The 27,029-nt window shown below is 34.2% G+C and overlaps 1 protein-coding gene across 2 annotated transcripts in view; it reads left to right on the forward strand.

Annotated features, from left to right (window-relative positions):
• The first annotated feature begins 306 nt into the window (after positions 1–306).
• Positions 307–27,029, forward strand: part of crhr1 (corticotropin releasing hormone receptor 1) — a 225,860-nt gene continuing 199,137 nt past the window's right edge. For both annotated transcript variants that reach the window (XR_012400935.1, XM_691254.8), the window contains exon 1: positions 307–1,184. Coding sequence is in view for 1 of the 2 variants with exons in the window: in XM_691254.8 (XP_696346.3) it covers positions 1,161–1,184 (24 nt within the window). In the remaining variant the exon portion in view is untranslated. The remainder of the gene's footprint in view (positions 1,185–27,029) is intronic.

The following is a 27,029-nucleotide window of genomic DNA, read 5'->3' on the forward strand; positions in this document are numbered from 1 at the left end:
ACACTTTTTTAATCTCATGCAACCCAAATAGTTACAAAACAAAACTTTTAAATCTGTAAAAAAAAAAGAAAAAAAATCAGCGTACACCATTGCAAATTACCTTAAGGACAAATCTTTTACGCAAACATTACGGCATCAAAATGTTGATTTCACATCATAACTTTAGGATGAAAATAAGTGCCAGTGACGTAGACACATATCCATGTGTTTCAAATGCGCCCTGTTCCCTTCAGAGTCTACTCTCTTCGAGTGCTCCCCCTTTCAGACTGAACAGGGTGTAGTGATGCTCACTTTCGAATGGAATTCACTCATTATGAAGGCTGCTCGGTGTTGAGTCTCATGCCGCTGCGGAGCGCGCGCGCTAAACAGTGAACCGCCGGTTTGGTTAAAGACGCGCAGCCCGCGTGGGAACGGCACGGATTAGTTTGCACCGGCGAACTCCGCTCGCGCGTCAGCTAGACTTCTTACAGTTGTCACATTTTCTCTCGGACTACATTTTACCCGCACGCGCGCAAAATCTCAGCGTCTGTTCCTTTTATCCGCGCGCAGTGACGCCTCCTCGCTGTCATGTAGGGCTTCGTGTGAACGCTTTACCGTTGACCGATGGGACTCAAACAGAGGGTCAGTCAGTGCGAGGACGCAACGTGAAGAGGATCCGCCGTGTTAACAAGGAACGGATAATTTTGTAAACGAGATTAAAATTGTGGTAGTACTTTTGGAAAAGTTCAGTTCCAGCCGCAGGGGAGCAGGTCGAGACGCTTATCATATCTGGAAACACTGACTGGGTGTCGGGCGTGATTGGTGTCGTGATTGAAGCGCTTTACACCTGCCTCCCAGGACCTTAAGTAGTCAAACTCGACAGAAGATTGTTTATTGAGGATTAAGTGTCCACCGAATACCCCGAAACACAAGGATATGTCGCTTATATTAATAATAACTCCTCTGGAAGTGGGTGAAAATGAGGCAGCGATTCAAATGCGCGCATAATTCGCCCTGCTGATTTCCAGTTGTAAATGCTGCACTGATCATCCTCGGGGTGCAAATCTATTGTTTTTCGAGCAGAGGTCTGTCACCCCGGAGCAGAGCATCCGGACAGCTGCATCTGGAGCACGAGAGCGCTCTGCTGTTTGAAGGTTTCTGCAGAAAAACACACTGGAGCAATGAGTCGCATCCTCCATCCACAGGTACGACTATTATCCCATCAAAGCGTGTTTTAGCTTTACTGGAAACATGTTGTTTGTTATAAAAGCTACAAGAACTAAAACTCAAGAACATTTAATTGGTTAACTTTAATATGCTTATTAGTTAACTAGCTATGGTGTAAAAATGGTAGAAGACCGCATTGTGTTGTAAAACTATTGAAATTATGGGAGAAGAACATAAACATGTACATCATTATTATTAAAATCATGTTTATTGTTAAGTAGAGTTCCTAGAACCTTAAGTGCAAAGTGCCAGTGTGTTTTGGTCTCATTTAAAAAGTTAAATTGTTAATAGTTGTGCGTTCCGGTTTTTGTTGTGTCTTTAGTATTTGTAGCAATATTCTTTAATAGTGTGTTTTGTATTGTGTGAGTAACCCTGTGCTCTGTCACTTTGTTGTTGACAGTTACTATAGAATAGAGGTTAGTTTTTATTCAGCACATCGTGTTACTTTTCCATTGTATCACCCAACACCTGGGTTTGGTGCTAGCATCTTGTAAACAAAAAGATTTAATGCTTTAAGTATATTGGTATACTTACAGTCTAAATAATATATGCAGCTGTGAATATCATAAGTGACTGCAAAGCATTTTGTTCCTGGAAGTTGAACCAGATATTCAAAAACTTTTTTGTCGTTAAAACATTTCCAAATGTGTTTGGAATTTAATTAATTTCTTCTATTGAAAGTGACAGTATATTAAAAAGCTGTTTTTGTTCTAGTTTTACTGTGCTTTTTCTTTCACTTTTTTTTTTTTTTATCGCAGAGTAGCACTTAATGGGTGTCATTAAACTATTGCCTGACACTGAGATTTTAAGGGAAGCTGTGGAGGTAATTAATGACAATCCTTCCACGAGGGAGATCATTGCCAATGTGACTCAGCAGTGTGTGGGTGTGCTATTGAATTCTGTAGACAGTAAATACAAGCAGGGACAGGACACAATCCCCTGCCAGTCCTCAGCTGAGCTGCAAGACATTCTTTAAAGAATGTCAATTTCAGCTTATAATAGAAGCTTGGCACAGCATCACAAGCATATCATAGATTCGAAATAATGCGAAATGACATCACTTAAAGGTAAAGAGGAACAGAGCTGTTATTTTTAGCCTCAAATAGGATGCAGCGAGTTTATCAGTCTCTGCTCTGGACCGTGGCCCAGTCTGGCACCATTATGAAGTAATGCGCTGAAACTCTGACAGTCAAAACATACAAGCTTTCCGCTACCATTAATGTGCATTTTATCACTTTCAGCACTGTGGACAGCTGGAGCAGAGAGTGTTTTCCTCCGAAAAACCATTTGAGTGATGATTGATTTTATGAAAGTTTAGAAATACTGACTGAGTAAAGACACGGTAATGTGATTTTTGCTTTGCAGCTTTTCCAGAGTTGTGAAACGTCCCACGTGGCTGGCAGAGGTGCAGAAAAGCAATTAGGAATTCATACAAGCACTAATTGACTTATATTCATCTTTGCGTTGCATCAGCACATTGGTGAGCTTGCTGTGATCTGGCTGGGTATTTAAGTAAAGCGATATCTGCTTTTTACTCCTTAAACTGAAAGAATGATTCATTCCTGGTTTAGACAACATCAATTAAATTTTGCCACAATCCATCTGGGTGTTGTGGTGCTTTATAAACAACAATGGTAATTTTTCATAATTTAATCTTATATACAGTAATTTCCCAGTGGATGATAATCAGCGCTGTGCCTGCATCCTTTGATTTTATTAACATTTTTTTATTTAATTATTTTAATTAATAAAGACAGGGTTTTGTCTTATATGTGACAATGACCAAAAGGAGAAATTCTTCAGTTCTTCAAGATGACAAAATGAAAGACTGATGAAGTTATATGCGCACTTACTGTTGTTCACTTTCTTTTATTTCTGGTGGCTTTCCAATGGAGACATTGTGTGCTTATGCTCTAGTTTCAGGAAAACAATTGCTTGTCCCTCCTTCTCAATGACATCACACATGTAATTAAACGCAGTAACTAGTGATTGTTCAAAAAGTTACATCGTCGTCTGACATTACACATGCCATAAAAGATATCAAGCAGGGATTGTTCAGGAAATAAAGTACACTCAAAAAAATAAAGTACGCTGTTTGTTCACATAATTTATTTAAAATAAAACAACTGATTTCTTGAGTGTGTTTGGGGAAAACTTAATTGGTTTTTGTTCAATCCACTTAAATTGGTAAAAACTGATATGTTAACTAAATATCTTTATGTTGTCCCAACACAAATTAATTGTGTGCAACCCACCATTTTTTACTGTGTATAATTTGAGGTTATGTAATCATGACACAGCAAATATTTAGGAATTAAAATTAGTGACATATCAGTGAGCTTATTTTTTGGGGTGATAACAGCTTATTTTCAGTAGTAGGGCTGCACGATTAGGCATGGCCTGGTATAAGATTCTGACGGTATGATAACCTTGGATAAAAACATAACGATTTCACATTATTGTGATTACTGCTCTAAAATATATTCTTTTTAAATGTCTTGGTAAAAAACACAATATATTTTTAAACACAATATATATTTTACTTTGAGAAACATTTGAAATATTTTGTAGCAGTAAACATGGCAGACTGAATAATAAAAAATAAATCATTGACTGCTCTTTTCATTAGTTTCAAAACACAGATTTCTTTACAATTTAAAATGGCATATTTAGATATATTTTCTGCTGGAAATACTGTTGTCCTAAAAAAAACAAACAAAAAAAAGAAATGCTGAATAAAAAGTCTTACACATTAATTGAATGGTATAGCAGACAATTTTGGTGGTTTTAAAACCTCAAACTTTTCCTAATCACTTTATACCTTGAAAACGGTTTTCGTCCCATGTCTATGCACGATATTGGAAAAATCCAACATTGCAAGATTTTGTTGCTTTGCAATATATATTGCGATATGAGTACAGTTTCACCGAATGACTTTAATATCTCTATTGGGAAATAATTCATTAATTTAGACTGATTGGGATGCTTCTGTAGGGCAGGAAATCTTGCTTTAAATACAACAAATAAATTACAAAATATATACACACAATAGAGCAATGATTAAATAAATTTTATGGTTTTCTGGGGGAGTCTAACAGTATTCAGATTTAGAATTTAGAATAATCAAGTGTAAAACACCACTATTTAGTCTTCACATGTAGAAATAATTCAGTGTATTTAGTCTTTATTGAAAATATTTTGTGCATTGTTTTTAAACAAAACAGGTCACAGGCTGAAGAAACATGCAAATGATACATTTGTACTCTATTTTAGTGACTCTGCAAATCTCATGTGTTTTGATCTGTGGCTCTAAGTCAACTATAATCCCAAAACATACACTCAACACTGAAAATTCTGCGATGTGACTTTTGTTGATGCACATATTGCAATATCGATGATGAAACTATATATTGTGCAGCCCTATTTAGTAGTGTTGTTTTCCTTTCAGTAAAATAAAATGCTTCGTCCACCTCAGGTTAGCAATGAGAATTTTGATTGGTGCCCTCCAAATGATGATGCATTTTTCACATCACAGTGCTTAAAAAGAGTGTTTAAATGTGTGAAAAAGAAGACTATGGTTAAAGAAAAATCTCCATGTATCTTAGATGTGTTTTCCGCAGTTACGGTTTACAAGAAATCAGTTGTGTATTTGTTTGCATTGTTTTAGTGTAAACAGATTCAGAAAAAAAAAAATCATGATTTCTTTTTATCTGCTTATATTGTTTATTTGCTTTGAAATATAAAGAGTTCCAAGTCTGTTTATATCTAGGGAAAATTGCATAATCCATTACAGTGAATATCATAAAAAGACATTAATGTTATGTAGCCTGAACCAAGCATAACTTTTAGCTAGCAGCTTGTAAGGTCAGAATGTCAGATCTGAGATGATTGACTTGTCGTATTGATGATTGAGATAAAAAATGAGGCCAGAAAATGTCCATCTGCGAGGAAGTAAAGCTTATGAATGTGTAATCTTGCCCTCTTAAGCCATCAATGACATTTATTATCAGTTTGTTCTCCGCCCTGCAGCTCTTTCCATAGCATATTACCATCACGATGCTGCCCGTTGTTTTATCAGTTGCATACACCTGATGGGAGCTCAGAAGTAAGACCGGCCGATATTGGAAAAATCGGACATTGCGATATTTAGTTTTTTCTGTGACATTTATTGAAATATGTCTTGATATGACAGATGACTTAAAATGATAGTTTACCCCGAATTTTCAATTTTGTAATTATTTACTCACCCTTTACTTGTTTCAAACCTGTATGAGTTTCTTCATTCTGTTTAAAACGAAAGAAGATATTTTGAAGAATGCTGAAAACCAGTAACCATTGACTTCCGTAGTGTTTGTAATTCCCACTGCTGAAGTCAAAGGCTACAGGTTTTCAGCATTCTTCAAAATATCTTCTCTTGTGTTTAACAGAATAAAAAAGCCCATAAAAGTTTAGAACCACTAGTAATTTTCATTTTGGGTGAGCTATACCTTTAAATACCTCAATTTGAAAATAATTAAATAGTTATGCTGGATTGGGACGGTTATGTAGGGGAACAAATTAGAATCATAGATAAACAATAGAGGGTTTCTGGGGAGTCTTAACATTTTTTTTTTTTTTTGCCTGAATGCTTTAAGCTCTCTTGAAATGCTCTCTTGAAACAGTCTCAGCCATTAAAACCACAGGCATATCATAATATTTTACTCTATTGTAGTTCAACTCTGCATAAACACCAAAAATCATAGCTACTGGTCTAGTAGAATTTCAACTCAACATTGCCTATCCTGCAATTCGTCTATTGCGGATGTGCACATTGTGATATCGATGCTGAAGCAATATATTATGCAACCCTATACTCAGAACGCATCCTTTTCGACCTGTTTGTGAGTGTAGATCAGACTTCATGCTGGAAACAAGAGTCTGAGGTCAATCGCCCCCAAGGACATGTGTTTGTGTGTTTATATTACTGCACAGGAAGAATAATTTCACCTGCACACATGACCCTTTCAGCCCTGTTAAGCACAGGAAGCTTCTGTGAAATTACAATCAACCCAGTGCAGTTCAATAAGCACACTGGTCTAATTAACTCATCACAGAGATGTAAGAAGTGAAGAGGCTTCTCGGTCTCCACAGACCCAGGCGGCTTTGAGCTGGAGGTTTTAGCATGCAGGAAGCTTATCAGTTTCTCCTCAAGATGTCAGAATTTAAATGTCAGAAGCAGACAAGCCAGAGTCTGTTTTGTGCTTTTTGTTGCAGTCTGGATTGCTTGATTTTTGACGTCTTTATTTATTGTGGTGCCTCTGAGCCTTTGGATGGTGTGCATGCTATATTTAGATTCATGGGAGAACTAGAATGATAAATAAATAGTGTTTACACGAGCTGATGATATGGTAACATCTTAAGGTGAAGTAGTTACATGTTCTGTGCTACTTTTGGTTACAATGAATTATGCATAATTACATGTAACTAACGCTAAACCTAACCTAACCCACATTCTTATATTACTCAGTAGTTAAATGATCAGATAGTCTGTAACTACACAACTACACTTGATCTAACTACTTATTTAACATTATCTGAAACCACACACTTCGAGATTTCATTGGGACTATTTAATTGTTTTATGTTTAATACTTACATTTGTAAAAACTAATGTTAACTTAATTCCTTCATGTTGTCAACACCCAGTTTTTTTTTTTTTTTTTTTTTTTTTTTACAGTTTATGTCACAATACACTGTTAAAATGCTTGGTTTCACACAATTCCTTCATAAATCAATTACAGTAAGTTAACTTGATTGCTTTAACAGCTTTAAGTAAGTTGAACATAAAAAAATTAAGTTGTCCCAAAAAAACTCCTCAAGAATTGTGTTGTTTCAAAGTAGCTTGAACAAGCAGCAAAATAATTTTTGAGTGTAAAATTAAATGTAACTGGTAATGTTCTTTTGTTTATTATAAGTGGAGTCGGGTTCAGTTAAGTTTATTTTGTCATTCAAAATATCACCATAGATTTTAATGCAGAACAAAATTAAGTTACATCAAACCCAGCAAAAACATAAAAAAATCAGAAGACACTATAAAAACCTAGCATAATAAATAAGAAGAGGTTTGACAAGATCTCGTATGACGAGATCTCATGAGATTAATCTAGAGGTGAAAAGTTATCTCGTGAGTTATGATGTTATGATGGAGTGTGTGGGTAAAATTAGACTGGAGATAGGATTGCAATTGAACAGCAAATCAAATATTTCGCACAAACCAGGCAACGCAGGAGTTGCATGTCACTCGGCTGGGCGTGCAGATGTGACGTAACCATTTGTTTTTCATCTGAGTTCAGCTAATTTTCCTTCCAAAAAACGCTACCACTGCAGCCACACACATTAACCATGGTTCATTACCTTGCGATGGAATAGCACTTTAGATATGCTGAACTAATCATAATCGGGTAACGAGGAGACTGACACGGAGGGATCCATTATTCAGTATTTATTGATCACAATCTCACTCAAACACACAATATGCACCTGGGTGCACACACACATCCACAGTAGTAGTAATGGGTTTAAGAATGACGATGAACAGACACAGAGTGAGTTACCAGGCATGAGTGGAGAACAGAGGGCGTGAATCAGAGTCCGTGTATCAGGCTTGGGTCGAGGGCAGGCTGCGAGTATCAGAGTCCGTATGTCAGGCGTGGGTCGTGGGCAGGCAGAAGGCGAAGCAAGGTAAGAGACAGGCCGGAGTCGTACACAAGAGATCAGACTGGATATAACGCTCAGTAATGCTGGCCGGGGCTGAACAAGACTTCGCACTGACTGAGTGTTTGAGTGCGGCTTATAAGAGGTACGTGGGTCGTTAACAAGATTCAGATCAGGTGTATGCGCAATCAGTGTAGATGGATGATGTAATGCTAAAAGTCCAGAGATGGTGACCTCTGCTGGCCAGCGAGGGGAATGACCGGGACCGAGTCGGTGACTAATCGTTATAAACACAAATCGAATTCATTCATTCATTTCTTGTCGGCTTAGTTCATTTATTAATCCGGGGTCGCCACAGTGGAATGAACCACCAACTTATCCAGCAAGTTTTTACGCAGCAGATGACCTTCCAGCCGCAACCCATCTCTGGGAAACATCCACACACACATTCACACACATACAGTACGGACAATTTAGCCTACCCAATTCACCTGTACCACATGTCTTTGGACTGTGGGGGAAACCGGAGCACCCGGAGAAACCCACGCGAAGGCAGGGAGAACATGCAAACTCCACACAGAGATGTCAACTGAGCCGAGGTTCGAACCAGCGACCTTCTTGCTGTAAGGCGAAAGCACAACCTACTGCGCCACTGCCTCACCCCAAATCGAATTAATACAAATAAAATCATGGAGTAATCATCTTGTCACACCCTTATAAATAAGCTTTTGTAATTTAATATAGTTATATATAAAATATAAACTAATAAAAATCACAAAAAGGAATAAATAAATTCTTAAAAACTAATTGCGCTGTTTATTATTATAATAATAGTTATAATTGGTGCTGGCCGATAAAATTGGTATCGGTATTTATTGACCGTTCACCATTGTCAATAACCATAAAAAAATCAGTATGAAGTTTCAGTATGAAGGCTTTAGTTTTATTAAAATGTGGCTGCTGAGCTCACACCATGGAAATATTGCTAAGAAGTGAGGACATTTTCCAGGTACACCTAGTTAAAAAACATCTGAACCAGTCCGAATGCCACAAGTGCACCGCGATTCATGTAAGTAGAACTAACCAATCTGCTTCACACTTTGTATGGAATATACACATTTCAGTAATGGCAGACTTATTACCGCCGACCAACACAGCTCATCCAAACACTGCAGTGCTTTTTACTTTTCACCTTAAACTGGCAGCAATGGTTTGTCACTTCAGGTCAGAATAAAAACACACACGAAAACGAGTGCCGTGACTAGCAGCATTGAGGAGATTTTATTTAAAATAGGATGTAAGGACGTCGCCAGTGTCGCTTTTTTGGTTTATTTTCTTGTGCATCCCAGCCATTAGCTTCCTATCTGAAAGATTTGTTTAGCATGGGGTATTGCAGTCATTCAACTTCACAATTTGTAATGTTGCAATGTGTATTTGAATAATGATGATTGGCTCTTTTACTTGAAAGCTCAAATTAGATTTTTCATAATTTGTGTTATGCGGTTATACTCATGGCAGGTATTATTTGATAGTTTGGTCGATTATTTCACTGATATGGCAATCATCAAACATCATCATGAAAACGGTTACTAAGCGATTCCGCTTAGTAAAAAACATTAGTGTTCCATTTGGGACAACACTACATACTATGCTGTTGAGTGTGTAAGTGCATGAGTGCATAGTCTATAGTGTCCCATTTGAGACGCAGCTACAGTCTGAATCTGAAATAATATTCTTCACTACTGTATAGTGAGGGGAAAACAATGTGTGACAAATTAATCATGTCTGTATTCAATCAGTATAAACAAAACACACCAGAATGGCAAGATGTTAAATGTAATTTGTTTCTATTGCAATATAGAATGTACTTTTTAGTGTTTGATAATAAGTTATTATTTAATCAAAGTAAGTTCCTACTTTATAGATTATTCGATTTTGAATGGAGCCACAGCCTTTATGAATGGATAATTGGATCATTGACTCATTTGATTTTGTTTAAAAACAGATTTATTTTTGAAGAAAACAGCACTAGTGACTTTGTTTTGAACTGAATCATTGACTCATTCAATTTGTTTAAAAGCAGATTTATTCATGAACAAAAAAGCATTAATGCTCTGCTATTACTTTGTTTGGAACTGGTTTTGTTGGCAAATCAGAAAAAAAAACATAAATCTCTCTTATGAAACAGCCTGGAGAGTATCTTTTCGTTAGGGATTCTAACCATTTCGATCCTCTTTGCCTTTAGTTAAAGTGCTAAATCTTTTATACTTTTAAATTTAGGGCAATATTTAGAACTATAGCATCACCAATAGCAATCATCCATGGTGTGAACAGGCTTTAATCATTCTGGTTTGAAGCAGAAAGTACATTTTTTATGCGCAATTGCGGTCTTTTGAGCAAAGCCGTTTCTGAACAGATGGTGAGAGTTGAGGTTTATCCATTTCAAGCACATCCAAATGTATTCAGCACTCATTGTGTCTTAGCAACGGCAGGTACGAGCCATTATTTTTTTTTCGTAGTTTCAATATCCCAGAGGTCAATATCATGTCTATGATTTAGCACGGTTCATGCACCGCAGTGTCTTTGAGTGACTAATCAAACTCATATTGAGTATAGACAAAGATGAGGATTCCCAGGGAATATTTTCATCCCATTGAGCTATGAAACATGTCAAAAGGCAGCTTAAGTACCAAGAATTAGACTTTGTGTTTGGGCCTTTTTGTTCTTGATGACAGGCTGACTTTCTAATAACTAGTTAAAGTAATAATATTTTATTTTTGGGAAAGGAAAAAAAAAATGTGGACCAGATGGCTAGCTGATTGTGAAAAAGACAGGTGTGAATTGCTCTCCGAAATGTATTCCTGACAGATATAAATGCAATTACTCAAACCACTTTAGGAGGTGGTCTGGGATACAGTCCAGTCTAAACTAATCTGGTATACTGTGTAAAAGGACATTTTATTTATCCTAAAATGTAAAAAAATAAATACATGTGAGAGTGTGTTATAGGATATATATAATGGCATAGTCAGATATACCATGTCAGTGCTAATGGAAAATACATCACAACACCACAAAGTACAGTTTGAGATGCTTGTTTCATTTTATTTTACAATTTATTAATTTTTTATTATTTTTTGACCAGTCATTAACCAAAAATAAATAAATAAATAAATTCATAAAGAATTTATTCATAAAGAATTAGAATGTCAAATTAATATCAAATAACAAATAGCCTTGACACCAGAGGTGCATCACGCACATGTTGTAGTGTATCTTTATGAAAAGAAATTCAAATTTAATATTAAAATTTAAAATCTAATTCAAATTTATATTAAAATACAACTCAGATATAAAAACAAATTTAGAATTTAATTCTTTTACAAAAGTGTGTGTTTTGTTTACTATGAAGAAGTGTATTATACACAAATGAATTTAAACCCTTTACAGTTTTCAATTATTTCTTGCATGTATCTGTATGGCGAAAATAGATGTTGCGTTTAGCCTATAATGACTGTCAATTGCAGAGCCTGCTTGACTTCTGTGATGAAATTTTTTGTGGAAAATAAATTACAAAGCCTGTAACGTACATCTCTGTAAAAATAAAAGTGCAAGTAATATAAGTATATATTATAATTATCGCTTTAAACAAATACATTAGGTATTGGGTAGGATTAGGGATGTAGAGTAAGATCATAAGTACTAATAAACAGGCAATTTCTTAACAATAATAAGCACATAATAAGCTATTACAGTTGTTAATAGTGGGAATTGTTACATAAACTAAAATTTTACCAAAAACGTATGACACTAACTTACTGTAGTAGTAATCTAATATACATACTATAAATAATGGACTGAACACATAACCTAAGACATACTTTGCAAGTATTTCATGTAATGCTTAACAATATTGTGCAAGATATTGTGCAAAAGAGGTATTTCAAGTTAAAAAGGAAGTAGCGCAAAATGATTTGTGGTGCATGCACAAGTACACATTTGTTTGCGTCCAATTTATGTTCACACGTGCAGCGCTGTAATCTTTTTAAATCCTCTCGGCATTTCTCATATTCTAAAAAAGCTTGTTAAATAAAATTTAGAGACCTCAAGCTTTGAGGCTCATTGCCATTTAGGGAGTTTTTTTTTTTTTTACATGTGACCTTATGCTCCCCTGTCACTCACAATTGAACCGCTTCAGATCTTATTGGTCATGAATTGGTTGTTTCCAATTTCTTGGTTCTCCGCTTGGGGTGTCATGGGACTTGAGGCAAGTATGAAATAATGTTAAGAAAACAGAGAACAGAAGTAATTGTTCACATTGCTTTTACTGTAAACTGCATAAGTGGTATTTTGTCATTTTTCTCATTACCACAACAAGCCACATTTTAAACCAGTGACTCCAAACCAATTCCCAGGACGTATTTAAGCAGGCTCCAAGGGGGTGCTTGGGAATAACTGCTGCTTTTAAATTATAAAGCAGAAAAATATATTGCATTGAACCAGGATGTATGTATAATTCACAAACACTCATTACCATTCCAAAGTTTGTTGTCAACAAGATTTTGAAATGTTATTTGACATCTTTTGCGCCTATACTCAGTGAAATATTTGTGATCATGGACCATGAAACCAGTCATAAGAGTCATTTATTTGGGAAAATTGAGATTGATACAACATCTGAAAGCTGATATAAATAAACTTTTCATTGGTGCATGGTTTGTTACCTTTTGTGTACCTTTTAAAATGACCATTCTTTCGTTATGTTCGTGGCTGTTTTTTTCCTTTGACTTCCATTGTAATGACAATTTTTCACTGCAATGCCAAGACACCATACCATCACACCATTTTTGATTGTTGGTGGTTTTCCCTGTTGGGAAGATCATCAGTTGGCAGCATTACCCTATAGATAGGCCTTTGCGAAAAAGTTACATTTAATAATATGTAAAGTTATATATTATATATAAGATACAGCTATTAAAAATTTGGAATCCGAGGGTTAAAAAATAGAAGAAGAAGAAAAAAAAAAAACACCTTTAAAATTGTCCAAATAAAGTGCTTAGCAATACACATTACTAATCGAAAATTGAGTTTTTATATGGTTACCGGTAAAAATGTACATGATATCTTTGTGTAACTTGTCTTTTACTTAATATTCTAATGACTTTAGTCATAAACGAATAATTTTGACCCATACTATGTTTTTTTGTTTTTATTGTTTTTTTTTTTTTTTTTTTTTTTGTCAATTTCTACAAATATACCTGTTGTCGCAGTCACTGACAAGTGATCTGCACAAGCAGGATCGCTGGAGAACTTTACATCTGCCAGCAAAAGCACTACAAGTTCTAGTCATGCACCGCTTACACGCACCTGTTCCTCATTCTGTAAGGGCTGGGAGCTCCTCATGAACTGATTACATGGACTATATAGACAGCACACACACACACTTTCTGTCTTGTTAACTGCTATTGTGTACATTACGACACATTTCCCTTGTCTTGCTTTAACATGTTTTGACCCTCATTTTATATGTTTGTTTGTTTGTTTGTTTACGTTGTCTGCTTCCTGCCTTTTGACCATCTGCTTAATTATTGACCATGACTCTGCATTTGCCTGCCTCCCTTTTCAGCGTTCCCATTTACATCACAGAAAGCAAGGGTCAGAAACAAGGCAGGGCATCTGCAGGGCCGGAGCAAGCTGAACTGCCGCTCTAGGCAGAGGACGATCACGCCGCCCTCAACCCCAATGTGAAAGCGAAAGTGACCAGTTATGAAAATGAAGTGAGGTGTCGCGGACCTCTATTTTGCCACCCTATGCGCGGATATAACTGAGGACGCGCGGGTGCTGAGGGAGGGAGGGAGGGAGGGAGGGAGGTGTCGCCGACGCTGCTTTCTCTATTCTGCCGCCCTATGCGCGGAAATAACTGAGGACGCGCAGGTGCTGAGGGAGGGAGGGAGGTGTTGCCGACGTTGCTCTCTCTATTCTGCCGCCCTATGCGCGGAAATAACTGAGGACGCGCGGGTGCTGAGGGAGGGAGGGAGGGAGGGAGGGAGGGAAGGAAGGAGAGAGGTAGGTGTCGCCGACGCTGCTCTCTCTATTCTGCCGCCCTATGCGCAGAAATAACTGAGGATGCGCGGGTGTCGTGGACCTCTATTTTGCCGCCCTATGCGCTGATATAACTGAGGACAAGTGGGCGCTTATGGAGGTGTCGCTCACTGACGCTGCCCTCTCTATTCTGTCGCCTATGCGCGAATATATCTGAGGACGCGGGTGGTGAGGGAGGTGTCGCGGACATAACTGAAGAGTGAGGACGCGGGTGGTAAGGGGGGTGTTGCAGACGCCGCCCTCTCTATACTGCCGGCCTAGGTGGCCGCCTAGGTTGCCTCTATGGACGCGCCGCCCTGGGCATCTGTAATGTGAATGGGGACACTGACATGGGAGTGCGGATACAAACGCAGGTTTATTGAGTGATCAGGCAAGCAATGGTCGCAATCAAAAAACGATTAAAGCAAGGCAAGGGAACTTGTCATAATGTATACAATAACAGTTAAAAGACTCAGCAAAGATGTGTGCGTGTGTGCTGTGTATATAGTCCATGTAATCACTTCATGAGCGGCTCCCAGCCGTGAGTGTGTAATCTACTGAATAATGAACAGGTGCATGTGAGCAGTGCATGACTGGAACTTGTAGTTCTTTTGCTGGCAAATTTGTAATTCTCCAGTGATCTGCACAGGCTGGATCACTGATGATCGTGGCACCTGTACAGATTGGGTCATCCAGGGTCATGTGTTAAAATGTGTTTTTCATTTTGATACATTTTATTATTTTTAGCTCTGATTAATTTTGTTAAAGTTTTTTTTTTCATAATTCTAAACTACGTTTACAGAATTCTACAAGGCTTTTGTTTTGTAAATGCTGAATCAGGACTGCAATAAAATGGACTGGAGCACATAAAAAATACACAAGGAATCACTGAACATGCTGTTCAAATAAACGTATTTATAGAAATGAGTCAGGCATCACATCAGTAAAAGACCAAAATGTTGAGTAACACCGGTTGAGAGTTATGGGCAGAAGGAATGACTTCACAGTAGTTTCTTTCACAAGAACACACGTAACAGATTTAAAAAAATGAGCGCTGGCATGTCAGCCTCACTTAAAGACTCAGTTTTATCAGCCCCAGACTGTCACAGTCGATTTTAAAAGCATATTGAGTGTTATCATAAATCACTTAAATTAATACAGTGCTTTAACTAATAAGGCAATTAAGGAAGCTCTTGAGCATTTTGGACGACTGGACAACTCGCACAAAATGCATTCGTTCTTTAAACTCAGATAATTAGTGTAGACATAGAGCACAGTTGGTCTGTCTGAGGTAGAGATGGCTGGAAGAGAAAGAAGTAAGAATGAAAGTGTGTGTAAAGAGTGCCAAGGCTTGTGCAAATGCAGTGAAGCAGCATAAACACCAAAGACAATGTGTGATTGTAGAGATGGACTCCTCAGGCTGAGGCTACACTATAGTTTATGGATGAGCCATGCAAATGCTGGGTTAAACCAAATAAAGAGTGTATACATCAAAGAAATAGAGAGTTCTTAAAAATAATGACTGTAACCTGAAAGTGCATTAGAAAAAAAAGAAAAAGAATTTACTCACCATTTAATCTCACTCAAGTGAGGAACCTGAAATTGTTGACTTCCATAGTAGGAATAATAAATGGAAGTCAATGGCTACAGGTAATTTTGCAAAAATAACTTCTTTTGAGAAAAGAAACAATAAAAACAAGTTAATGTTGAATAAATTGTGTTACTTTGGCATGAATGGTGGCTTTAAGGGGTTACCTCACCCAAAAATAAAAATTATAACATATATTTACTATCCTGTTGATCCAAACGCATACTACTTTTGTTGAAATCTGACAGATTCTGATTTGGGTCTTGGTGTATTTTTTATCTTATTTTTATCTTAATGTTACTTCTGTATGCAGTTCCAGCCACAGGGTGAATGAATCTAAAGAAAAACTAAGATGTCATTATGCAAGAGTGCATTACAGATTCATGTCAACACAGCACAGAATTGTCATGCATCGAATTCTGCAGCACTTAATGTGGATGTGAAGAGCTTTAGTCAATTAAAACCCTTATTACTTTTTATTACATAAAGCAGCCTCCTTTTACCTCTAAATGTCTTGTGCATAATATTTTGGTGAAATAGTTTCAATCAAGGGGCTTTGTGTGTCCTGGGCTTTAGAGAACTGTTTAACAATTAAATATTAGCTGATGCATAAAGATAAACATTCAGAAATGCATTGTTTTGTCCTTGTTTTTAATTTGCTAGTCATGAAAGAGTTTGTTAAGCCATTTATGTATACGATCACACCGGTGTGAACAGCCTTGGCTTGTCCTCGAAGCATACAATCACACTGGTGTGATTAGAACGTTTAGAGCGCACATCATCAACTGCTCAAATTCAAATCACAATTTATCCGTGCTTTCAAACAAATCACATTTATTTTAGGTTTTAGACGTTCAAAAACACTAAAATAACTACAATCAAAACATACCATTTAAGGTTTGTAAAATAAACGCTGATGGAGACAGCCATAATAACTACTTTTTTAATATAACTGGAAGAGTTATATTACAGAAGAGTTAGAGACAGAAGCAAAGCGATCTTAAGTAAACCAGAAAACATGACAGAAGAGGTTACTATGGGCTCTATTTGAAGATTAGACTGAGTGAGTTATTTCATTGTTTGTTTTTCACTTGGCACATAATAGTGAAGTGAACGGAATAGTGATTTTTCACACGATTTATCTTTGTAGCTACATGCTTTTATTATCCATGACTAACCTATAACGTTTTATGGCACAAAATAATTAAACACCATTTAGAAATGTGATGCGCTATTTTTTTGCGCCATTTGGTGGACGTCTGTCTCAGTAACTTTTTTATTTCCTGGTTTTGTACCAGGAGTCATTTACAAATTAGGCACTGATTGCATCTAAATCTGACACGAATGTTCCCTGCGACCTGGCAATCCTTTACATGTTTTGGACTGCCTTGACGTTCTGCTTGATCATGCAACACATGTTGTTTTGTGCTACATAGTATGTTGCGGTTCTTCTCCTGTCACGCTTCTACATGAATAGAAAAGATTGACTGAGTCAGTGATCACTATGCCTACATTGTCCCAGATCCTCATCCTTTTTTTAAATTAAATGAGTGAATGAACTCAATTAGCCTGTCATAGCTCTTCACCAGCATCTGGTACCTGGCAGCTGTTTCATAAGAGCAGACAAAACCTCATTCATCCCTTTCCAATTGATTTTCCCTTTCCATCAGGCATTTTTCACAACTTGTGCCCCACTTAGATACGAACGCATTTACATGAGAGGGTCTCCAAACAGCATCCCGAAAGACATTTCCTCCTTCGTGTTGCTCGATCTCAGCGCTGTAATACTGGGAAAGGGACTAATGTTCTTGTTTACTTCTATTTTTCACTTTTATTTATTTATTTATTTATTATTTTATTGGTGGAAATGTATTCTCACAGCAGATTAGAGATGCAAAATAGAAAGGAACTGTTTGTCTTGAGAGGACTAATTTAGATCCGTGTTGAAATCATATTTAGATTTTGCAGTCTTTGTTCTTGCTATTTCGTGAATGCACTTTTAATTTGAAGTGATAGTTATATCATCTCTTTATCATTCGTTTTATAATGAAAAGGTGGAATATTAGCAAAGCCTTTGATCAAGTACTTTTATCCTTTCTTCCTTTTGTTTATCATTGCATTTCTTTCCTCTTGTTTCCTTCTCATTTATAGTTTAAGCTTGATTGGAAAGAATAAGCTTGTTATTCTTACCAATTGATGAATGGCTTGTTTAGATGTGGGGAACAATGAACAGTATGAAATAGTATGAATGAAACAATGAGAATGATTAGCTGTCATTAGGGTTGAAACAATGTGAGATTTTCACAGTATGATCTCTCTTAACATGTTTCATGCTAGGACTTTGCGATATTAGACAGGAACTGACATTGCAAAATGTTGTTTTTCTGCAATTTATATTGCGATGTGATTATAATTTCACAAGATAACTTAGGCAACTTTATTTGCAAAGAATTGATTGGGAGTTTGACTTTGACTGGGATTTTGTAGGCGAGTGCATCTGCATAAAATAAACAAAGTTATCCAAAAATATCTAAAATAAACATATTAAAGCATGGATAAAAACAACAGAACTAACTAACTAACTAACTAACTAACTAACTAACTAACTAACTAACTAACTAACTCATAAAATAAGCAACATTCATGGTTTTTGGCTGAGTTTAAAAGTACAGAAATGTAAAAATCAAATGTAAAATAACACAAAACGGAGTCTTTATTGTATAAATAAACACAATCATTCATCAATTTCTATGTTTAAGTCAGTTTTAAAGACCCATCTATTTTCTCTATATTTTAATACTCCTTGATCACTGTTGTGTGGCTTTTATTTGTTAAATGTTTCTTTTATATTCTGCTTCCTTCTCTCTCTCTCTCTGTTTTTATACTCTATGTACGGCACTTTGGTCAACTTTAGTTGTTTTTAAATGTGCTTTACAAATAAATATTGTATTGTATTGTAAAAAAAAAGCATAAAAATAAGCTGTATATAAATAAATAATAAAAATAAAGCTGGATATCACCAGTAGTATATTTATTATTACAAATTTGAACAATTTTAAGCAATAAGTTATTAAGTTTCTCTTGTAAAAAAAATATTTGAAATAGCTAAATAAAGCAATACCCCCATTTAAAGTGTATGTTCAACATATAACTGTTGAGGAGAAAAGAAAGATGCGATATAGTTTTGATGGGGCAAACAGTGGCTTTATGCTTTAGGCTTAAGGTTGCAAACCTAAAAAATGTTTTGTGAAAAACTCAAAAAGAATAATTTTTGTTTATAGATTCTGTGTTTAATGATTTAATTAATGTACAAAGAATGTGAATTGAATAAACATTTTAATATTGAAATTTTATATATTTTTTTGTTAAATAATGTATACAAAGTTAAAACACGGACAAACATGATACTGCGTAAAAAAGTTTACCTACATTTCATTTTTATTTTACAGAATATCAGTATTGTTCAGTCAGTACATTAGATACCTTTGACTTTCAGGGTGTATTTGACAAATATTTTCTCAAATAAAAAACAAAACAAAATGGTATTTGAATTGTTGAAATATGCATGATTTTATTTTACTTAATTTTAGCTTGTTATTTCTGCTAGGGTTAATTTATAATTATAATTATATTATTATATAATTTATAATTACACTAAATTACCATGTTAAATCGACAGCCTTAATTAAATATATAAAATAAGCAATTATCAATTCATAGTGAATAATCATCACACAGAGAAGATTAGATAAGACAAATGAATAGAAGGACACAATATCTCTTCATATTTCTTGCACAGTATCTGCAAATTTTAGTGTAAACAGTACAATTAAAAATATGTATTTTATGCTGACACTACACGCATCCCCTATGCATGGTTAGGTTGATACTGACACACTGACACAAATAAAAATGTACTGTACTTGGTCTACAAATATGGACCAATGTTTATAAATCAGAAATGCTTTTATGTTCAAAAGCGCAGATGACCTTCAAACTTATGCGAACAACAGAAAGTTTCATGCTTGGCATCAGATTATTTGAACTAGGGAATTCTGTGTAATTATATGTAGTCATGATGTACATTTGAAGTCAGAATTATTAGCCACCGCTGGTTTTTCCCCCCAATTTCTGTTTAACAGAGGACACATTTTGAAACATGATAGTTTTAACAACAAATCTTTAGTAACTGATTTATTTTATCTTTGCCATGACACTACTATATAGCTTAAAGTGACATTTAAAGGCTTAACTAGGTTAATTAGGTTAACTATTCAGGTTAGGGTAATTAGGGAAGTTATTGTATAACGATGGTTAATTTTAGAGACTATCAAAAAATATAGTTTAATGGAGCTAAAAGTCCATTGATTACATGTAGAATTAACTACATTTTACTGTAAAGCAGGCTTTCCTCGTCTAGTCATTCTGACATTTACCCTGTCTGAAATCATTTTGTGTTTAACAGTGTTTGGTTTTATAAATTAGATACTTTTGTTCTAGTTTGTTATGTTTTTGGCTAAGCACAAAGTTATGTTCATTAAAAATAATTTTATATTTCCATGTTAAAATGCAAAATGTAAAATAAAATTAAGGTGCAGTGAACCCAAAAAATGTCAAATGTACTATCAATTTTTAAAACAGGATGATTTTCTTTCAAAAATGAATAAAAGAATTGAATTCTTTTGCTGTGTAGATTTTTATTATTTATTTATTTATTTATTTATTTAATTATAAATTGTTCATATTAATGCTTGGAACAAATATATTTTAGCAACTGTGATAAAGATGCAATTGTTCATTCATGTTTTAATTTAATAATGTTTTAAAAAAATTTTATTAACTGAAAACTATTTAAAATATAAAGGTTTCTAAACATTTTAAAGAAAAAAATGTACTTGCTAAATGAACTAAATTAAATAAGTTATTTAGCTTCATCATTTAATTTCTTTGAACATGCATTTTGATAAGTAAAATTAATAGTACAAATAATACCACCGGGATGAATAAATAACTATTAATTTTTTGTTTGTTTCTGAAATAACCCCTTTAACTTAATCAAAATGTTTTTGTTTATTTATTTGCATGTTAAATTAGTTTTTTTGTCCCATATTTTCAGTCTTTCGGGCCTCTCTGTTTGTCCCAGTGGAATATTACAGTCTACAGCAACATCCTCTCTTCCAAGCACACTTGGTGTTTATTTGTGCGCACATTTCCTGTGTTTAAAAAATGCTTGCGTGTTACTTATGCTCATATTCACATGAATTTCACCCATATGCACTTGATGTTGGGGCAATAGATAGCACCGCTATTTACACCTGCTTGAAGTGACAAATGTAACCCACCTACTGCATATGCCGTCTCTCTGTTTGTCATTTTCTCATGGGTTTATTGAAGGAAGAGGATGCCGTATCCAAGCATCTTTTATTAATTACTCGGCCCTGCTTGCGTGGATCGCTGGCATAAAAGATATTGAATGGTTTTGCGAACACTGCCGCCTCTGTCATCTCCATTTATCACAATTAACAGCCTCACTGCAAGCAGCTGAGCAGAGCAGCCTCAAAGTCAGAGGAACAGCAGACTGCGTTAGCTTTACGTATAGGAGAAACAATATGTCTATTTAAATTACATTAAATTAACTTTTGTGAATTATTGTTGTATAGTGATCACTATTTTAGTTTAGTTTGTAATTTTCTAATATGTTTTGGTGTAGTGCAATTTTATTTTTAAGGTATTTATTATTGTAGTGTAATTGTTATTTTAACTTTTTTGCTAATTATACTCTAGTTTATTGTTTTATTGTTTTATTGTAAATATATATATATATATATATATATATATATATATATATATATATATATATATATATATATATATATATATATATATATAGATTTGATTGTATTTTTATATATTTATTCTGACTAGTTCATTATTTTTATTATATTTCATATATTTTATTGCTTAATTATTTTTTTTATTTAAATCTGAGTATTATTAAAAAGTGGTAATAATAATAGAATTATTTTGTTTAATGATTCTATGTTGGATTTTTACCTTTGTGAGTAATATTATTTTGTAATTGCTCAAATTGTCATTATTATTATTTTGATTATTATTTTAGTTTAGTATTCTCTAATTATTGTAGTGTTTTGATGTAGTGTAATTTCATTTTTATTGTATTTAGTATTGTACTGTAACAGGGACTTTAACTTTTACTAAATCGTTTTTGCCTTGTATTTATTTTATGTTTTGTTAATTTATTTTTGTGGTTTAATTAATTATATAAATTTGTATTTATTGTTAAATACATTTTTATGATTGTGATCATTTTTAATTTATTTATTTTTATTCTGATTAAGTCATTTTATATTATATTTAATTTGATTTAATTTATTGTTTAATTCATTATTTTATTGTTTAAAATTATTATTATTATTATTATTATTATTATTATTATTATTATTTATTTATTTTTATTTAAATTTGAGTATGATTAAAAAGCAGTAATAATAATAGTATTGTATTGTGTAATGATTCTATGTTGGATTTTTAGCTTAGTGAGTACTATTGCATTGTAATTTCTCAAACTTATTTAATTTTAATTTATTTTATTTTATTTTATTTTATTTTATTTTATTTTATTTTATTTTATTTTATTTTATTTTATTTATTTTATTTTATTTTATTTTATTTAATTTAATTTTATTTTATTTAACTTGATTGAACCAATGTTCCGGTTCATTTTATATGAGACAAAATATCAACTGCATACTTTTACTTGCATACTTTTCCTCAGTGTTTTCCCAAAAGAAATCACAAAGCATAAACATTTCTAATGTGTACTGTATATCCAAGTGAATTTTTGTACGCTTTAAGCAGTACATTAGCATATAGATTGCTTTAAAGCTCATAGAAATAGACTAAATTTTGATTTCATGGAGCATTTAAGAATGTTGTTTTGCTTTACCACAATGGTGAATAAAAGTCTGACTGCAAGAAACTGTTGCTAATGAGCTGAACTTTGAGGCATTGGTTTTGGTCGGGTTTACTTTTGCAACGAGGTCAAGGTCAGGTTAGGCTGTGCTTAGATTCTAGATCAGGCAAAATAACAATTCTTGCTGTTCTAAACTTTATAAAAAGACAAATGCTATAGATAATATACAACTCACAAGGTTATAATTAAAACAACAACTAATAAAATCAAGAAAATGAGATTTGTTAATTCTCTTTATCTTTTATTTAATTGACAAAAGCAACAAAAAAAAAAAAACAAAAACAAAAAAACACTCCCAATGTTTTCACTGAACAAACCAATTGTATTCTGTAAATATTAGCAAATTGTAATTTGGATGACTGCAACACACTCTAAAAAAAAAAAAGAAATAGAAAATGTAAATACAAATCTGAGACAGATGCATGCATATCAGCTTTACTGATTTAATGCAGTGTTTAATTGTTTGAGAATTGAGTCTCATTTAGTCTTTGAGACCAAGAACTCAATGTGTTGTTTTCTGAGAAGCAGCTGGAATCTGGGTACAGTAGCCCGTCACACATTTCCACTGTGTTTATGACTGTCTGAGATGAGCTGTAGCCTGGAGAACCAGCAGAATCACTGCGTACAAATGATGTACAGCTTTCTCCTGGAGTTTCAGACTGTGGTTATTGACAGTTTAATGTTTCTTTATGGCATACCATCTGAGGACTAAAAATCTATGCTTGTGGTTTCTTGTGGTTGCCTTTGCCAACACAGTCTGGATTTGTAAGTTGGTTAAGGATGTATTTTATGTTACAATTTGCTTATTGACTTTTGATACAAAATAATGAACTTTGTTCGCAGAGACTGAGATGCTGAAACCCTCATGTATCAACAGTTCACCATTTTATTGCAGATTAACAAAACTTTTTTATCTGTATGACCTTTTAAAGATAGTTTTCACAATTATTGTGCATCTGTCTACACTTTTTTTGACACATTTTATATACAAAATACATTGGAACTACCTGAATTCTATGACTCGAATTGCCACAGTGGTCATTCTGACTGTCCATATAAGAGTGTACAGAATGTTTGTCATATCATATTTATATGCAAAGCTTCTGTTGAGATTTAAAATGTTAAATATGCTTGAAAACAATGCTGTTTTGAAATACATGAAGTAAATAGAGTAAAGTTATGTTTCTGCTATCTGAAAATTACCTTTTTGCTAGCAAAAAGTTGCTAGGCAACAGAGACAAGCATTTTCAAAGGCAAGAAAATAAGTTGTAGAAGCTGACATTGCATGCGGTCAGTTTGACCATTATGGCCATTCATGATAGAAATACTTAATTGTGTTTAGTAATTTTAATAAAATAACACAGAATGAATTATCCACACATTTAGGAAATGTCAGAGTACTTATGTTAAATTGGATTTATTTGAACAAAGTTATTAGGTTGCAAAATGTAAAAATCAAAATGACTGCCTCAGTAGCTCTATTGTTAAGTTTGTCTGCCAAAACACTTATATTATAAATTATACTTTAAGGCTGTACTTTGGGGTTTTCTTTCTTTCTTTTTTTCTTTCTTTCTTTCTTTCTTTCTTTCTTTCTTTCTTTTTTTCTTTTTTCTTTCTTTCTTTCAAAATCAAAATCAAAAAAAAAAAAAAACTAACTAACAAAACAAAACAAAAAACTTTGGATGACATGCCTAAGAAACTAGTCCTACACACAGGAGCTGTTCAAGGCCAAAAACCCTGACAGATGTCTTGAAATACAACATCTGAACAATGTCTTTAGGTGTGGTAACTCTGGTATACGTGAAATAATTGACAACATGCCTTTGAATTAATAGAAAACAGTGCACACCCAATGTGTATCAACATCGCTATCTTGGGTGTTCATTATTTTATAAGAGTTCAGTCACTTATTTCAAGAAGTGGTGATACACACTGATATAAATATTTTCTTTTTTTTATTTTAAATTCTTCAAGGACCAAAATAAGCAATAATAATTAGTAAAAAAGTTGAATTATATCGAAAAAAAGGTGGTAAATCAGTGAAGCACCTTCAATTGTTCCTACTAATCACAGGCTCTTTATTTCATTGCATTAAAGAACATTTAAAAGATCAGGATTATATGTAATTTGATAACATAACTAATTACTTAATGTAAAAAGTAATCAATTACTAATTACTTAACTTTGAAGTTACTTTTAAAACAGTTTAAGCCTAAAAAATACTAAATAAACTGCATCTCTTTCAGCAATTTAATATTCACTGAAAACATTACAATGGGTTTAACACAGCAGCTTGACAAATTCAAAAGATTCAATGAGATAATTTGCCCAAAACTTAAAATTCTCTCATCATTTACTTAATCTTCACTTGTTCTGAACCTGTTTGTCTAGTTGTTGTTGTTGTTGTTGTTGTTGTTGTTGTTGTTTTTGTTGTTGGTGTTCTTTTAAACACAAAAGAAAACTGGATACCTGTAACCATTAACATTCATAGTACAAAAAACACATAGCCTATTATGTATGTGGTGGTGGAGAAAAACTGTAAATGCTCAAATGTTGAATACATGAAATCTGGAATAGAGTGTGTCACACTGGTGTCCTATTTGGTGACGAGTATTGTCATAGAATGCTTTCTGTTCAAGTGCTTGAACAAGTTGCTGGTCGAGTCAAAAGTACTCGAAAGTTCTTTAGAGACTGGTGTTACAAACTCTTTGATGTTAGTCTAAGGAATAGCATTTGAGGTATGATATAATGAAAGTGGAAGCAAATACATAGACAACGGAAATGCCAACCATAAGTGATTTAATGAACAAAAGTGTACATTAAAACCATAGAATTGGCCAAATATGTATTAAAAAGAAATATTTACAATAATGAAAAAAAATTATATAATAGCTAGTTCAAAAAGAAAGGACCAAACAAAAATATTAGTTCAACTCAAGAGTAAGGGGGCGCATGTGTAGCCAAAATATATTTAATAAAAATATATATAATAAAATATATATATAATATATGTGAAGTGAAGTGCTTTGGGTGTATGGCCATACACAATAAATGCACTATATAAATACAGATTGCATTACATATGATCTATTGACTCTTCTACTTGACAATAATCACATAAACCAGTAGGATCTTTGCCATTGATATGTAAAGTAATTTTTTATTTATTTTAGTGTGCCGTAGTCTTAATCTAGATATTACATTATCCTCCGGTGTACTTCTTCTTATCCTCTTCATCCTTCCTACTTTCTTTTGAATGCTTTCTTCCGCTCTTCCTGGCGTCCTTTTATTTGGCCGCACTACGTTGTCCAATGATGATTGGTCTCCTGTCTTAACACTGGACATAGGCTAGATTGCAGTTCATAGTTCTTTTGTTTTTATGCTCAGTAAAATCAAAGTTATTTCTGTATTCCACTTGAAGAAGCGAGCATTCTCATCAGCAGCTTGCGTTCTCCAGCAATTTAAAAGCAAATGCTCATTAACTGACATTGCAGCTGAAAATGTGATTTAAAAAAAAAACATTTTTTTCCTCCAAAAACTACATTTGTAACGTAAGTAACACTATTACGTTGACTTTAGTAACTGTAATCAAATTACACAGATTTAAAATGTAATTCGTTACAGTAACACGTTACTCTGGAACTCGTTACAACCAACTCTGCTGTGCTTTTTTTAAAACAATAGACCCTCCGGCTACTGTTTTGGCCAAAATCAAGAGAGATTTGCCTTATGGAAGCATGTCAAGTTGATGTGAAAAGAATTTGTGGACTCTTAGTCCACCGTCATGCTCACACCAGCTGTCAGTGAGTGAAATGATTTTACGCTACTGTCACGATTGGTCTCAAACTCGTATTTGTGTATGTGTGCATGAAAGCGTACAGATACAAACGATAACGCACTCCGTACACTCTGTCCAAATGCCACACATGGTTACTCATTCATCAGCGTCCCATATGAGCGTGAAACATCCCAAGTCTGCAACACACACACACAAACACAGTTGCATCACGTGTCTGTCCATGCACTCTAGCACACACACACACACACACACACACACGAACTTGCATAGCACCCATGTCCTGTGAAGGGACTGCCTCCTGAGTAAACATTCACACACACACACATACACACACACAGGACACGGATTATCATGGGGTAAATAAACAATAGAGTAATGGGGGCAGCCTGTGTAAATACTATTATAGTTATAAACAGGCTCTTTTATAAAGAGAGAGAACAGCAGACACATCCTAAACAAACAGACTGGACACAATCAAGTGCAGGGATTGAAAACACTGTTAACAAATATAATACTCGCTGTTTTTTTTTTTTGGTTTTTTGTTTTTTGATTAACTTTTTAATAGTTTTTTTATGTATTTAAATAAGTTGTATATGTATATACAGTACACTGTCATAAATACAGGTACAGGTACATACAGGTACACCAGGAGCTGTCACTGGCGTGGT

Source organism: Danio rerio, chromosome 3, assembly GCF_049306965.1.
Source record: "Danio rerio strain Tuebingen ecotype United States chromosome 3, GRCz12tu, whole genome shotgun sequence".
In the NCBI taxonomy this organism is placed as follows: domain Eukaryota; kingdom Metazoa; phylum Chordata; class Actinopteri; order Cypriniformes; family Danionidae; genus Danio; species Danio rerio.